We start from the raw sequence: 12315 nt of genomic DNA, 5'->3' as shown, positions 1-12315 counted from the left end.
GGCGAGGCAGATGACTGGCTACTCACCCAGGATACATACACGCTACACAGGCCTGTAGCTATATATTTTCATAGAAATAGAGTTATTGTTCATGATGTAAATTCACAATTTCAGCTGGATTTGGTTGACATGAGTGTTTAAATGAAATGTATGTTAACATGCATAGATGTATTGAGCAAATACACATGGATTTGTGTGCTGAGAAATAAAGGCGCTATCTAGGTAAAGCGAGCATTTGAAGACATTAAAAGAAGAACACCACAAAAAGTCCAAACAGACAATGGGAAGGAGTTTTTTATTTCACATTTTGAAATGTTAATGAAGAAATACAACATCAAATATTTAGCTACAGGAAATAATGTCAAAGTGCGTATTGTTGAGAGATTTAATAAAACTTGGAAGTATGAATTCAACACCGGTTATTACAACGGCATAGGAAAACTAGTGGCATAGATCAATATTTATATAAAACCACATGGTGTATTGGCGGGGTATGATGAATTTAAAAATATAATTTTTCTAGAAGGCGAGACCCATTTTAGTTTGAGATTTTGTGCAAAACTGGAACAGATATTAGGCTACCATGGGGTGTACCATGGTGGTACACCCCATGGTATGGGCCATTCCCCAAAGATATTCTGGCAGGGTTTAACACCCTATACATCTACAAAGATATAATTGATTATCAACGAGTCTGTGACAGTCATGTCCCGCTTTTGAGAACTGTACATATTGCAGGGGAAAATAATGAAGTTTTCACAGTGACGTACGACAAGCCACACTACGTACCTCTTAGTAAGAGTCAGTTTGAGGAGATCTGAATTGAAGTAAAATCTGATCAGAATCAGCTGGTTTCATTCGTAGTGGGAAAGGTGATTACAAAATTACATTTCAGACCAGTTAAGCAATCTTTTAGACTATAAGATGCAACCTCAGAAACTCTACAATGATCCTCAAAGGTATGTTAAATACTACACAACACAGGCCAGTAACGGTTTACCGGGGTATCATGGTAGTACTGCAATGTAAGGGGCTGGTCTAGGGATGCCTTTTCCAAGGGGTTTTCCGGATGGCAATACCTTTGTTGAAGCGTGGGTTCTCAATATCAAAACCACATTTGAAAAATACAGTGAGGTATATAGTTGGCGATGTTGTCTGCAGTGTTATGTCACACCAAACACAACAGCAGGATGGATCAGGATTTATGGTTATGACTCGAGGAGTTAGAAAGAGACCACTGGTAGGAGGAGTCTACCAAAGAGTAAAAGAATGAGACAAAAACAAGAGCCATGGTTAAAAGAAGACATACAGCTCGGAGGACACTCAAAGGGAATACAGCAAAGTTGATTAAGAATATATTTTAGAAAGATGGCACTCCTACACCGTATGTCTGGTGAATGTATGAAAACAGAGTTGGATTTATTCGCAGATCCTTTAATCTATTGAGAATAATACATACATTAAAATACCAACCCTATCAGCAATAATCAGACGCAGCCCCTCTGGAGTTCCCTACATGTAAAAGTCACTAAACCGGACGGAACTAATATTGATGCCGGAGCACGTGTCGAGGTTATCAACTATCCGATAGCCACCCTATTTTCACTAATGGATGTCTCCTTGGGTGATCGTTTAATTAGCCAGAGTACCAACACATACCCCTACAGAGCCGTTATAGAGAGCATTCTGAATTATGGATGTGATACATTAAAGACACAGTTTTCAGCTGGTTTGTTTTACAAGGATGCCGCAGTTCACATGGATGTTACGGACCCTGCAGGCGAGAACGATGGACTCACGAAAAGGGCTGCCTATTCAGCAGATAGTATAACATTTGAAATGATTGGCCCTGTTCATAGCGATATCTTCTTTCAAGACAAACTCATGTTAAACAGCGTTGACATGAAGGTTAGGATGGTCCGCGGTAAAGACGAGTTCTGTCTTATGGGGGCAGGGGATGAGCATTATCGTTTGCATATATTATCTGCGTCACTATTTGTCAAGAAAGTGTCTATTTCACCAGCCGTGAAACTTGGACATACTCAAGTCCTACTCTCAACCACTGCCAAGTACCCAATTGAAAGAGTGAGGACATTTAGTTTACCGGCAGGGGGTTACATTTGCAACCAGGAAAATCTATTTTTAGGACCTCAGGCAAAATGTATTGTCGTTGGATTGGTGCACAATGACAGTTTTACAGGAAGTTACACAAAAAAACGATGTAGTTTCAAACATAATTTGGAGTTTATGGCTATGTATGTAGATGGTCAGCAATTTCCTAGCAAACATTTCCAACCAAATTACACAACAGGGTCAGCAGTGTGTGAATTTTACCAATTGGTAAGAATCAGGAAAACCTAAAGGACCAAGCCTTGGCTATTGACAGGTCTGACTTCTTACACAGCTATGCCCTTTATGCATTCAACTGCGCGCTGGATGATGAATGTGGTCAGCACCTATCCTTGATCAAGTCAGGGAATGTACGACTTGAGATTAGGTTCAGACAACCACTACCCCACACAAATAATTTGGTTGTTTATGACATTTTTGACTCAATTATCGAAGTGTCAAACTGGCGACAAGTCATGGTTGACTACTATAAGGAAACGCTGTGGAAATGAATACCGAGTTGACCGGTGTGGTGATCCAATTTTCATCTAGGACTAATTTCTATGGTGTGCTGGCATGCGACCAACTACCTAGTGGACCAGTCTGAGATGTTGCATCAATGATGATTGTTATTACACACCCGAGCAATCACCCCAAGGAGCACTGGCTGGCTATTTACATAACAGACAATGGCATTGGAAGGTTTTATGACAGTTTTGGAAACCCCCCAGATAAAAAAAGAAAATCCCAAGTCTATCACTGCCTTTCTGCAAACCTGTAAGAATGTGGAATACAGTAAAAAACAAGTACAGGACATGATTTCAGCTATGTGGTGGACAACATTGTGTGTTCTTTCACTATCTAATGACAAGAGGTCTGAGTAATAAAGATGCTATGTCTTTTTATATTGATGATTTATGAGAAAATGATGCGCTAGTCTCAAGGTTTGTAGCTAAGCGTGATAAACAAATGTTTAATTGCATAAAACATGCTCAATCTTGTGAATTGTTTATTTGTGTCATGGTTGTTGAAGAAATAGAAAAGTAAATCATGTGTTTGTCAGCTTTATTATTCAATAAATAAAACCATGTGTAAAACCACATCAATGTTTACATAGTATTTTTATAAAATGGCAGAGCATCTTTTAGCTGTCTCTTTTAAGTCCTTATCAGGCTTCAACAGTAATTGATCAGTCCACTTAATTTTCAACAGATTGTCTTACATCGGTGCTAGTCGTTTTGGATTCTCACAGTTTTTCTAACTGGTGTTGTGGCACCAGAAAACATTTCTGAGCATGGTCCATGTTGTTTAACTGTGTTTCGATGCAATTAGACTGGTTAGGAATGGAACTGCAACGCTTAGTAATGGTAGTAGAAAACCTCCAGATTGGTTGATGGTTTTTCTTTTCTTTGTGACTGAAGTGTTCTTTCTAGACATGTATATAATGTTTGAATTTCGTCTCTATACCTTTCGGAGCTGAGATTCTGTTAAGGGAATATTTTCACGCCTTAGATTAAGCGCTATTTCACAGAGTTATAGAATGAGGTCTGTGAAAGCTGATTCTAAAATTACTTTTCGTTGACTTTCGGGTGCCTTAAGTAACATCTTCAAAAGTGGTATATTTCTACGAATGCGTTTAGACATGATCAAACTTTTTTACGACAGGCCAATCCCCTGAAAATAACCCAGTTCTCAGACGGTAGTCTTCTGGTGTTGTAGCTTTAAAGTCAATAAGTAAATAACCAAAAGGCGGATCATTCTGAATCAGTATGTGAACAATCCTGGTTTTCAGACTCAGCACATAATCTACACAATGGAAAAACTGCTTACCGCCAACCATGTGCGGTAAAACGGGTTGATAAAAGCCTTTTGGGGGACACACTCTAGCCTTAACCATACCAAACTAGGTGTCTAGCGGTTTGAAATCTTGAAAGATTATGTCTGGATGCTTAATCAGATAAGTATTTGTCTTGTTGCAGAATGGGTAAAGACTACAGACATCGTTATACTGAATAGTCTACCCTTCTCGAGCCTTAAACTTCAAATGAATTCCATTGGTACGACCGCCAAAAAGAGCATCCCGAGGGTCAAGGTGCTCTGGAGCATCAAAGGTCTTAAAAAAAACTTTGATATCTGCAGATGTGTTTTTAAGCTGATTCCACTCACACTCCCATATATTTTGGACATGTACGTTTTGTTGTTCTTTTAAAGCCTCAAGCTTTGTCAGCCATTGTTGGTGCATCAACCCGTACTGAATCTTTGTCACCGGATTGGTGCTTGCTGAACAATGACACTTTGGGTGACCATGCCAGAAACAGCCTAGAAATTCATAGACTGTGCTCAACCCATCATGTTAAGCATATCCATCAACATAGTAGGCACCGATTTACACTTCACCCCTGATGTATTGATATATTCTCATCAGAGGCCACATACTCAAGCCATTGCATTGAGCTGTTTGAGAATATCTTCTGACTACGGTTGTAGTTGTCTGAGGGGACCAATGCAATGGTGTCCTTGGGTGAAGAATCTGTTGCAAAAGGCTTTCATGCAAGCCGAAGCAATCGTTATTGACCAGAATGGGTCAACACCACCATACTCCAGGAACTCAAGTCTGTAGCGCATACAACCCTCTCTCAATATGACCACATCATTCACACAGTAAGCCTTTATTTCATCCTGCATGACAAAGGGGTCTGCGGAAACAGTTTCATACCATTGCAAAAACTCATCTTTTTCTTTAGCTATCATGGTATTCACACCATAGTAATGCGGTTCCGGATGGGGGCCAGCATAGTTCTCATTCTCCTTGATGTTAAACTTGTAAGGAAAGTAGCCTTATTTTGAATCCTTAAACACATATTCATTATATTTCGGTTGCCTAAACATTTGGAAAAAAGCAGCGACACAACCATCTCCAGCTAAACACCACGTCTCGTTATCAAAGCTTATTGTGCACACAAACTTTGCTGTGTGTACAGCATTCACTGGATTGGCAATTGTCTCAAAATCATAACATATGTAGCACACACTGGGGTCCTCAGGCTTATAAGGTTTATGAAACACTGATGATTCATTTCAACCGCCAGATCCACGTTACAATTGGGACACATGTTGGCCGTGCACTTGTGTGCTTTATAGTTGGTAATACCAATGTTGTAATGACGGCCGCAATCGAGACAGTATTTCTTCTGGTCACACCTGCTAACCCAACGACCCACACTTTTGTGGTGCTTCAAGCGTTTATGCTGTTTATAACTAAAGTCAGAATAACATATCTGCTTGCAGTCCGGGCACTGCTTTATTTTACGGGGTTGGGTATCTTCATGAAGACAGACACTTCAGCTATGTTTACAGCCATGATCGCCACGGGTGTTAAAACCCATATAACACCACTCACAAAATGACACACCCAGAAAACCCCTTCAGATTCATGATGCCATAGAAATGTACGGTTCTAGGGTGGGTGTCCTTGCTGTTTTGAAACTTGGTAAAGTGACCATCCCGTGTTCAGTGAAAGACAACAATTTTACACCCTGCCATTTCTCCAAATGAACAATATCTGTGAATGTCACACAACCATCTAACGCTAAACCAGTTCCCGTATGTAACTCACGACTACTAACCAGGGCTTTAGCATATGTGTACTGTGGGTTCAACATACCCATCAAAGAAAACTGAAAAACTTGTAGAATCATTATTCACAGCCACATATAAATGCCTTCTTTTTTTATTGATAATCTGCTCTATCAACAGTGTTTGAGCTTTATGTCGCGGGGCACCACCCTCACGGTTGTTGACAATTTGTATCACCAGCTCTAGTGATTCATCAATCATAATCTCAGCATTACTCTGCATAACACTTTCAAGTAAATTACCAAACCTGCATTCATTATATTAATCTGCTCTCATGGTCATATGTACGGGGGATATCAGAGAGAGGGGATATCAGAGAGATATCAGAGAGGGTTAACAAGCCTTTACAGGTAATTAAAGCTGATTAACAATAATGTCAAAAATGTGTTTACCAAATACGTCTGGGTTTAATTCCGCTCAACCTAAACCAGAGCTATTAAACAGACAAAATGAAAGACAGATAAAAGTGCCTGGATTGCTCAATCGTAAAATAGATTTACACATTCTTAAAAAGTTTAAATGTGTCGTTTGTTTGCGTTTGTAATTGCAACACAATTCAAATCAATTACTTCAAATAAAATAACTTGTACATACAAAGTAAACGGCTGGAAACAACAGCTGACTCCTGTGGAAGCCGCAGATTTAATATTGTCTTTACATCGCACCTGGGGCGCCTCCAGCAGATCACGCCTCTTAACTTTGTCATTGGTTACATGTCATTGGACTTCACGTTTGATTAAAACTGTGTATAAAGCTTAACTAGTTCAGTTAGTTGTTGACGTTTGACAACCAAATACATTGATACTTCCTGTCCGGTAGAAACGCCATTTTCGTTAGTTATCGCGGCTCAGCCGTGACATCACGTCATTTAATTTTAATAAATACTTCAGTTTGTAACCATTGTTGCCTTTTAAAAATGTCTAACAATGTGAAGAAAACAGTCTCGCGTTGATCCCCGTTGTACAATATCATAAGACGCCTTTACAAATGTTTTGATTACCTGAAATAACGATACACTGTTTTTCATGCAAATTTATACACTACCTTCCGGGTAACTTTGTAACGTTTTGCCATATAATGCAACTTAAAAGTTAATGCTGACTTAAAACAAAAAATGTTATTACAAAAATCTCCATTGCTCATACATACACATGTACCAACATATTTTATTTTTAACAATATTTTAAACCCAACCACGATATAATCAACCTAGTCATAATGTGTGGTCGGCCCAGGCCATGACAGTTCCTTCAAAATAATAGCATTGCTCATGCAATGTTTGTTTATTGTAGTGTTTTGTGGGACTACAAATCTTGTGTGAAACATGGGATGTTTTTCAACCTGCATATACTACAGTTTGTGTTAGTTGTTATTTAGGGTCTATTACTACAGGCAGATCTGATTTTAAGGCCCATCTCTTGTTAAAATAAAAAATTGGCAGAAAATCTCCAAAATCACCCTAAGACTCCATTGTTAAACATCAAATATATCGCACCTGGTATAACACTCGTCAGGGGTGCTTATTAGTTGTAATCAAACATCAAACATGGACACAACAATGCAATCATAAATTACAAAGTCATCGGACATGCATATGGCATTCTGGAAGTCCCGCCCTAACACACGTCATATAGGAAGTCCATACTTCACATCAGAAGTCCCACCCTGCAAACCGGATGTTCCACCCACCTGTCAAATCAATCTGGAAGCCCCGCCGACCCGGGTCATAAACCACCAAAGTGACACAATATGCCCTACATTTACTACTCACATCTCCTACAAGGATAATGGTATAATATTTGGTACATACAGTATCTCACAAAAGTGAGTACAACCCTCACATTTTTGTAAATATTTGATTAAATAACACAACACACAGCCAAAATAACACAACTCACAGCCATTAATGTCTAAACCGCTGGCAACAAGTGAGTACAACTCTAAGTGAAAATGTTTAGACATTAATGGCTGTGTGTTGTGTTATTTTGAGGGGACAGCAAATTTACACTGTTATACAAGCTGTACACTCACTACTTTACATTGTAGCAAAGTGTCATTTCTTCAGTGTTGTCACATGAAAATAATCAAATATTTACAAAAATGTGAGGGATGCACTCACTTTTGTGAGATACTGTATGTGCATGTAATGTCCTAGGAACGGAAAGGGCATGGATTCGGCGTAATGGCCCATGAACATTTCAGAACAACTATGGATGAATGATTATCCTTACACTTTTGAAAACACTAGTCGAATAAGAAATAGGAGATATGACCAATTTTGCCAAAGATTTGTTTTTAGTAATACACTTGAAACAAATAGCTAAACCGAAAATTTAAGACAGGGCCTTCCTACGTGATCAACCTGCCTTAAAAAATCGAATAGAAACGCAGCCTAACGTAGTCATTGATTGCTGCCTTGAAGTACACAAACAAAACCTTTTGCTAAGAAGGTCAGTAAAATGTAGGCTAAACTGTTAATTACGGTGTGAACAGCAGATCTCTCTATAAGCAAGTCGCAGCAATGAGATTCGAGAGAGTGCATGTTCACTTGAAGGGGGGACATTTCCGGCAGGGGGGAGATTTTCGGCACAACAACGAGAAGCACACCCTGAAATCCATGAAGCATGCCCAGACATTAAGGGGTCCCCCAGACTGAAATCCTTATTCAAGCTGACCTTAAAGTAGTACTTTCTTTTTAAGAACACTTATTATTATTTATTTATTATTATTAAATTGATCAAATCTTTTTTAGCCAATTATTAATCATTGTTGCCTATCATTTTGGAGGTGAACGTGTGGAAGATGTGAAATGCTAAACACACTGCTAAAAAAAGAATGAATGCTAAACACACTGCTAAATTCATATAAAATGTGTAGTTTTGCTGCATGTGTGTTTTCTGTATATGTAATCATTCGTCTTTGATATGAAATGGCTTTATTTATTTATTTTAATTTTTTTGTGTGATCTTCCAAATGACTAAATCTATCATTTCATACCCCTGTAAGAGCTTACCTGTATGTGCATATATTGCAACCCCTACAACTACAGAATAGTCATGCAACAGGAATCCCCTAAGTTCTGTTAGATTGAAACAATTCTATGTGTATGTAACTCAGATAGGAAATATTGATTTAAAGTAGGGGTAAGGATTCAATTGTTTTTATTTATTTGTCATGAAGTCCTTGCTGTTTTGTTTTGCACTTATCCATTGATGTCCTAGTGTGAGAGAGATTTGCTGTCATTTTTTTATGCTGTGAAACTCTCCAAATAAAATGAAGGGATGTGTCGATTCTGCAGGTACTAGGTTACACTTTCCATTTTAATTATGCCATGTTGTTCTCCATTTTTGCTTATGTCAGGACATAGCGATATAATTGCACAATCTTGTTCTGTACCTATATTTCTATTAGTTAATAAGCCATGACTTGACTTTAATTTAACTTAGGTTTAGGAGTTTTTTGGGAAATGGTTAAGCTAAGGGTTAGGATTTGGAAAATGGTAATTTAAAAAAAAATATTATACACCAACCAAGCCAAAATTACCATCTTAAACACCCATTCAGCATACCCATCTGCAAAGCCTAAGCAAGCTGCGAGCTAGCAACATGGGAAAAGGCGTTTACGTTGCCCTTAGTCTCTATTGGAAAGTACAGTTTTCACATTCCTCTAGGTCCATATGTAATCTTCCACTTGCAAAATCGGCACGTCCACATGCATTCCCTAAAATAATGCGCTGATGGTGTGTGTGTGATTCTCAAATTTTTTGAAATGTCTTGTTCTTTCATGCTCCTTTCCTATTCTGTCTTCGTTGCCCCACCCTTGCCCCACCCTTTTGCTGTAACGTTGTAGAACTTGGGACTTATGGAAAGCTAAAATATTATCACACAATGACAGAGGAAGGTAAGACTTTTCAAAAGATATTTTGTGTCACTTTTCCCATTCATTAAGCTTAATATTCTTTTAATTTTGATAACCACGTCTGGCCATATATTTCACTTTTAAGATATGCTGATGTTTTTTATCTACACAATTTCACTGACAAGTCCAAGTCGTATTGCCACGCCCTTTGTTGAAATTATATGGGGTTTTTTTTGTTGTGGTTTTTAGGCTTGGATTTTTTTTTTTGCTTGAATTTTTCTTGATTGATTGTGTTTGTTGACATGTATACATTTATGTGGCCATCTAATAATGGGTCCTTTTTTAACGCCATATAAAAATGAATTAATGTATGCTTAGGATATTCTGACATATTTATTTATTCATTTTACATGTTTACATTACATGTTTTATTTTTCAAGCTGAGAAATATGCAGTATCAACCATATTGTTGAAATTCACTTTAGGTTATAGGGGTACATTAGAGTATGATGTAGCTTGCAGGAGGGCTATAAACATTTACGTTACCACTGGTAATCTGCTAGTAAGGGGAGGTGCATTGTCCTGGTTTATGATTATTTTATGGCCTTATTATCATATCTGACACTTTTCAATATAAATAGATACACACAAACACAGATTCCTGCAAAAAGACATATATAGAGTATCAGATATTTTCCTTTTTCTTCTTGGTGGCATAGATTTGCCAAGCCTTGGCACACTCTCGGAAACCCCACAATTGACCATGGGAGTGGAACCGTGTATGCACGGTTGCAAGATGCAAGATGTATGTCATTGGTTTTGGTAAATTGGAGTGACACATCCACCCATGAAATATATGTAATAGGCATCGCTGTCAGACAACAGAGTGGCCTAAGAGACATTTTGATAACGTTAACTGAGAAAGAGATGTCTTTAATCAAATTTGGTATTTAAGTGTGAGGATAGTTAGGATATATACTGTGTATATTACCTTTGAAAAATAGACTCATGCTGCATAGCAGCTTAGAAGTAAAAGTAGAAAATGTAAAAAACTTGAGAGTGAATTGTTAAACCAGTCATTTCTCAGGAAAGTCACAGTAAATACCTCACATATTTAAAATAGTTCTCAGTATTACACTGGCTTAACACTAGATTGTGACCTTGCGGGTTGAACTGTTCTATTATTACCGATACTCTTGCTTCAAAATTACACCCCTCAGGGGTCTCCTAAGTGGCAAAGCAGTGTAACACTTTCATTGGTTCAAGCTGCCTAGTTTTGAGTCTCAACAGTGTTGCTAGCTGACAAGTGGCTGGAAAACCCCACGGGTAATGCAAATTGGCCAGCATCGCCTTGTAAATTGGGGTGATGCATCGTCAATAGGGTTATCCGGATCTAAATGTTCTTCGCGACTCCCTCTAGCTCCTTGGGTGCCTGCAGTACTAAGGTAGTCAGGTGATTGAGCATGCCCTCATATGCATTGAACAACATGAGCAGTGTGGAGAAATAAACATGATGGCTTGGTGCGAGTGCCTCGGAGGAAGACTTGCTGCAATCTTCAACTCCTGAATCAGATGGGGCATTTGCAAATGATAAAAAGATCTGAAAAGTAGTACGCCCTATTATCTGTGCATGAAGATATTTCTGGAATCACTGATCACAAACAACACGCAGGTGACCTCAATGCTGACCTCCCAAGGTGAGTTGGGCTAGAAACAGCAGACACATAGGGTCTGAGATCGATATTAATGCGTCAGAATGTATTTAACGAGTGTATGTGTGCCTTGAAAGGGTGCTTATTGCTTCTGACATAGAATGGAGGGCAGTTAATGATTCTGCTGGGAGCTCAATGATGGTGACATGGTTGGGTGGAGTAAATGTCAATGACTAACCGCAGCAGCTCTAACAAATTAGCCAACCGTACTTAATTCATTAAAAAAGCTAATGGAAGCTTTTATATTAAGTGAAAGACAGTCACCTGTTTGAGTAGTACAGACTTCATACTAAAGAGATGGTGCCTACAGTGCAGCACATACAAAGTGAAATTGTGAGTAGGTTCTCATGATGCCTCCTTCTTGTAATTGCTGCAGCGCTTACTGAAATATAATGCAGTACCTTTAGACCTGTGTTGTCTGCGGGTAACCTGGATATAGTTGATCAAATGTATCGTAATGGAGATGTTGATCTACAGACTCATTTCTGATAACAGTTGCTCTAAATATAGTGGCAGCATGTCTATAACATTATGCTAAATAAAACAAGTTAACCAAGCTTTTTGAGGATTTGGAATTAGCTAAGAAAATGTGCTAATAACATGATTAGCTACAGGTAGCTAGCTAAGGAAGGATTGTTTGCTAATTTAGGTGGTGTGAAAATGTTTCTTGGCATGACCACAGCACTATAGATCAATGGTTACACCAGAGAAGACACCACAAAATCAGACCACATCTAAGGCAATCATGACATAGGTGGTCCCCATGTATAGGAAATACGTTATTGTACAGTGCCGCAGCAAACCATTTACTGTAGTGTGGGCCAAATTTCCAATGCAGGCACCAATTTGCATATCAAGAGAGTGCACATCCTGAAATAGCAACATGCTTGACCCAGCTGTAGATTATTTCCCCTTTTCAGCAATATTACTTGTTTTTGTGGGTTATAAATATACTTGCAATGTAATTGTTTTTTGATCAGTTGACTTGAAAAGAAAACAT

The 12315-nt window shown here is 38.5% G+C and overlaps 1 protein-coding gene across 7 annotated transcripts in view; it reads left to right on the top strand.

The window, feature by feature from the left end:
- The window catches only part of LOC105030661 (sodium/potassium/calcium exchanger 2), a 184991-nt gene that overhangs the window by 123749 nt on the left and 48927 nt on the right, over positions 1–12315 (top strand). For 5 of the 7 annotated variants that reach the window (XM_029117896.2, XM_029117897.2, XM_029117898.2 and 2 more), the window contains one exon: positions 9595–9645. The exons of the other annotated variants lie outside the window; for them this stretch is intronic. In XM_029117896.2, coding sequence (XP_028973729.1) covers positions 9595–9645 — 51 coding nt within the window. The remainder of the gene's footprint in view (positions 1–9594; positions 9646–12315) is intronic. 7 annotated transcript variants of the gene reach the window in all.

Source organism: Esox lucius, chromosome 24 (assembly GCF_011004845.1).
Source record: "Esox lucius isolate fEsoLuc1 chromosome 24, fEsoLuc1.pri, whole genome shotgun sequence".
In the NCBI taxonomy this organism is placed as follows: Eukaryota; Metazoa; Chordata; class Actinopteri; order Esociformes; family Esocidae; genus Esox; species Esox lucius.
The sequence above is the reverse complement of the archived record's forward strand: the minus strand, read 5'-3'. Positions and strand labels throughout refer to the sequence as shown.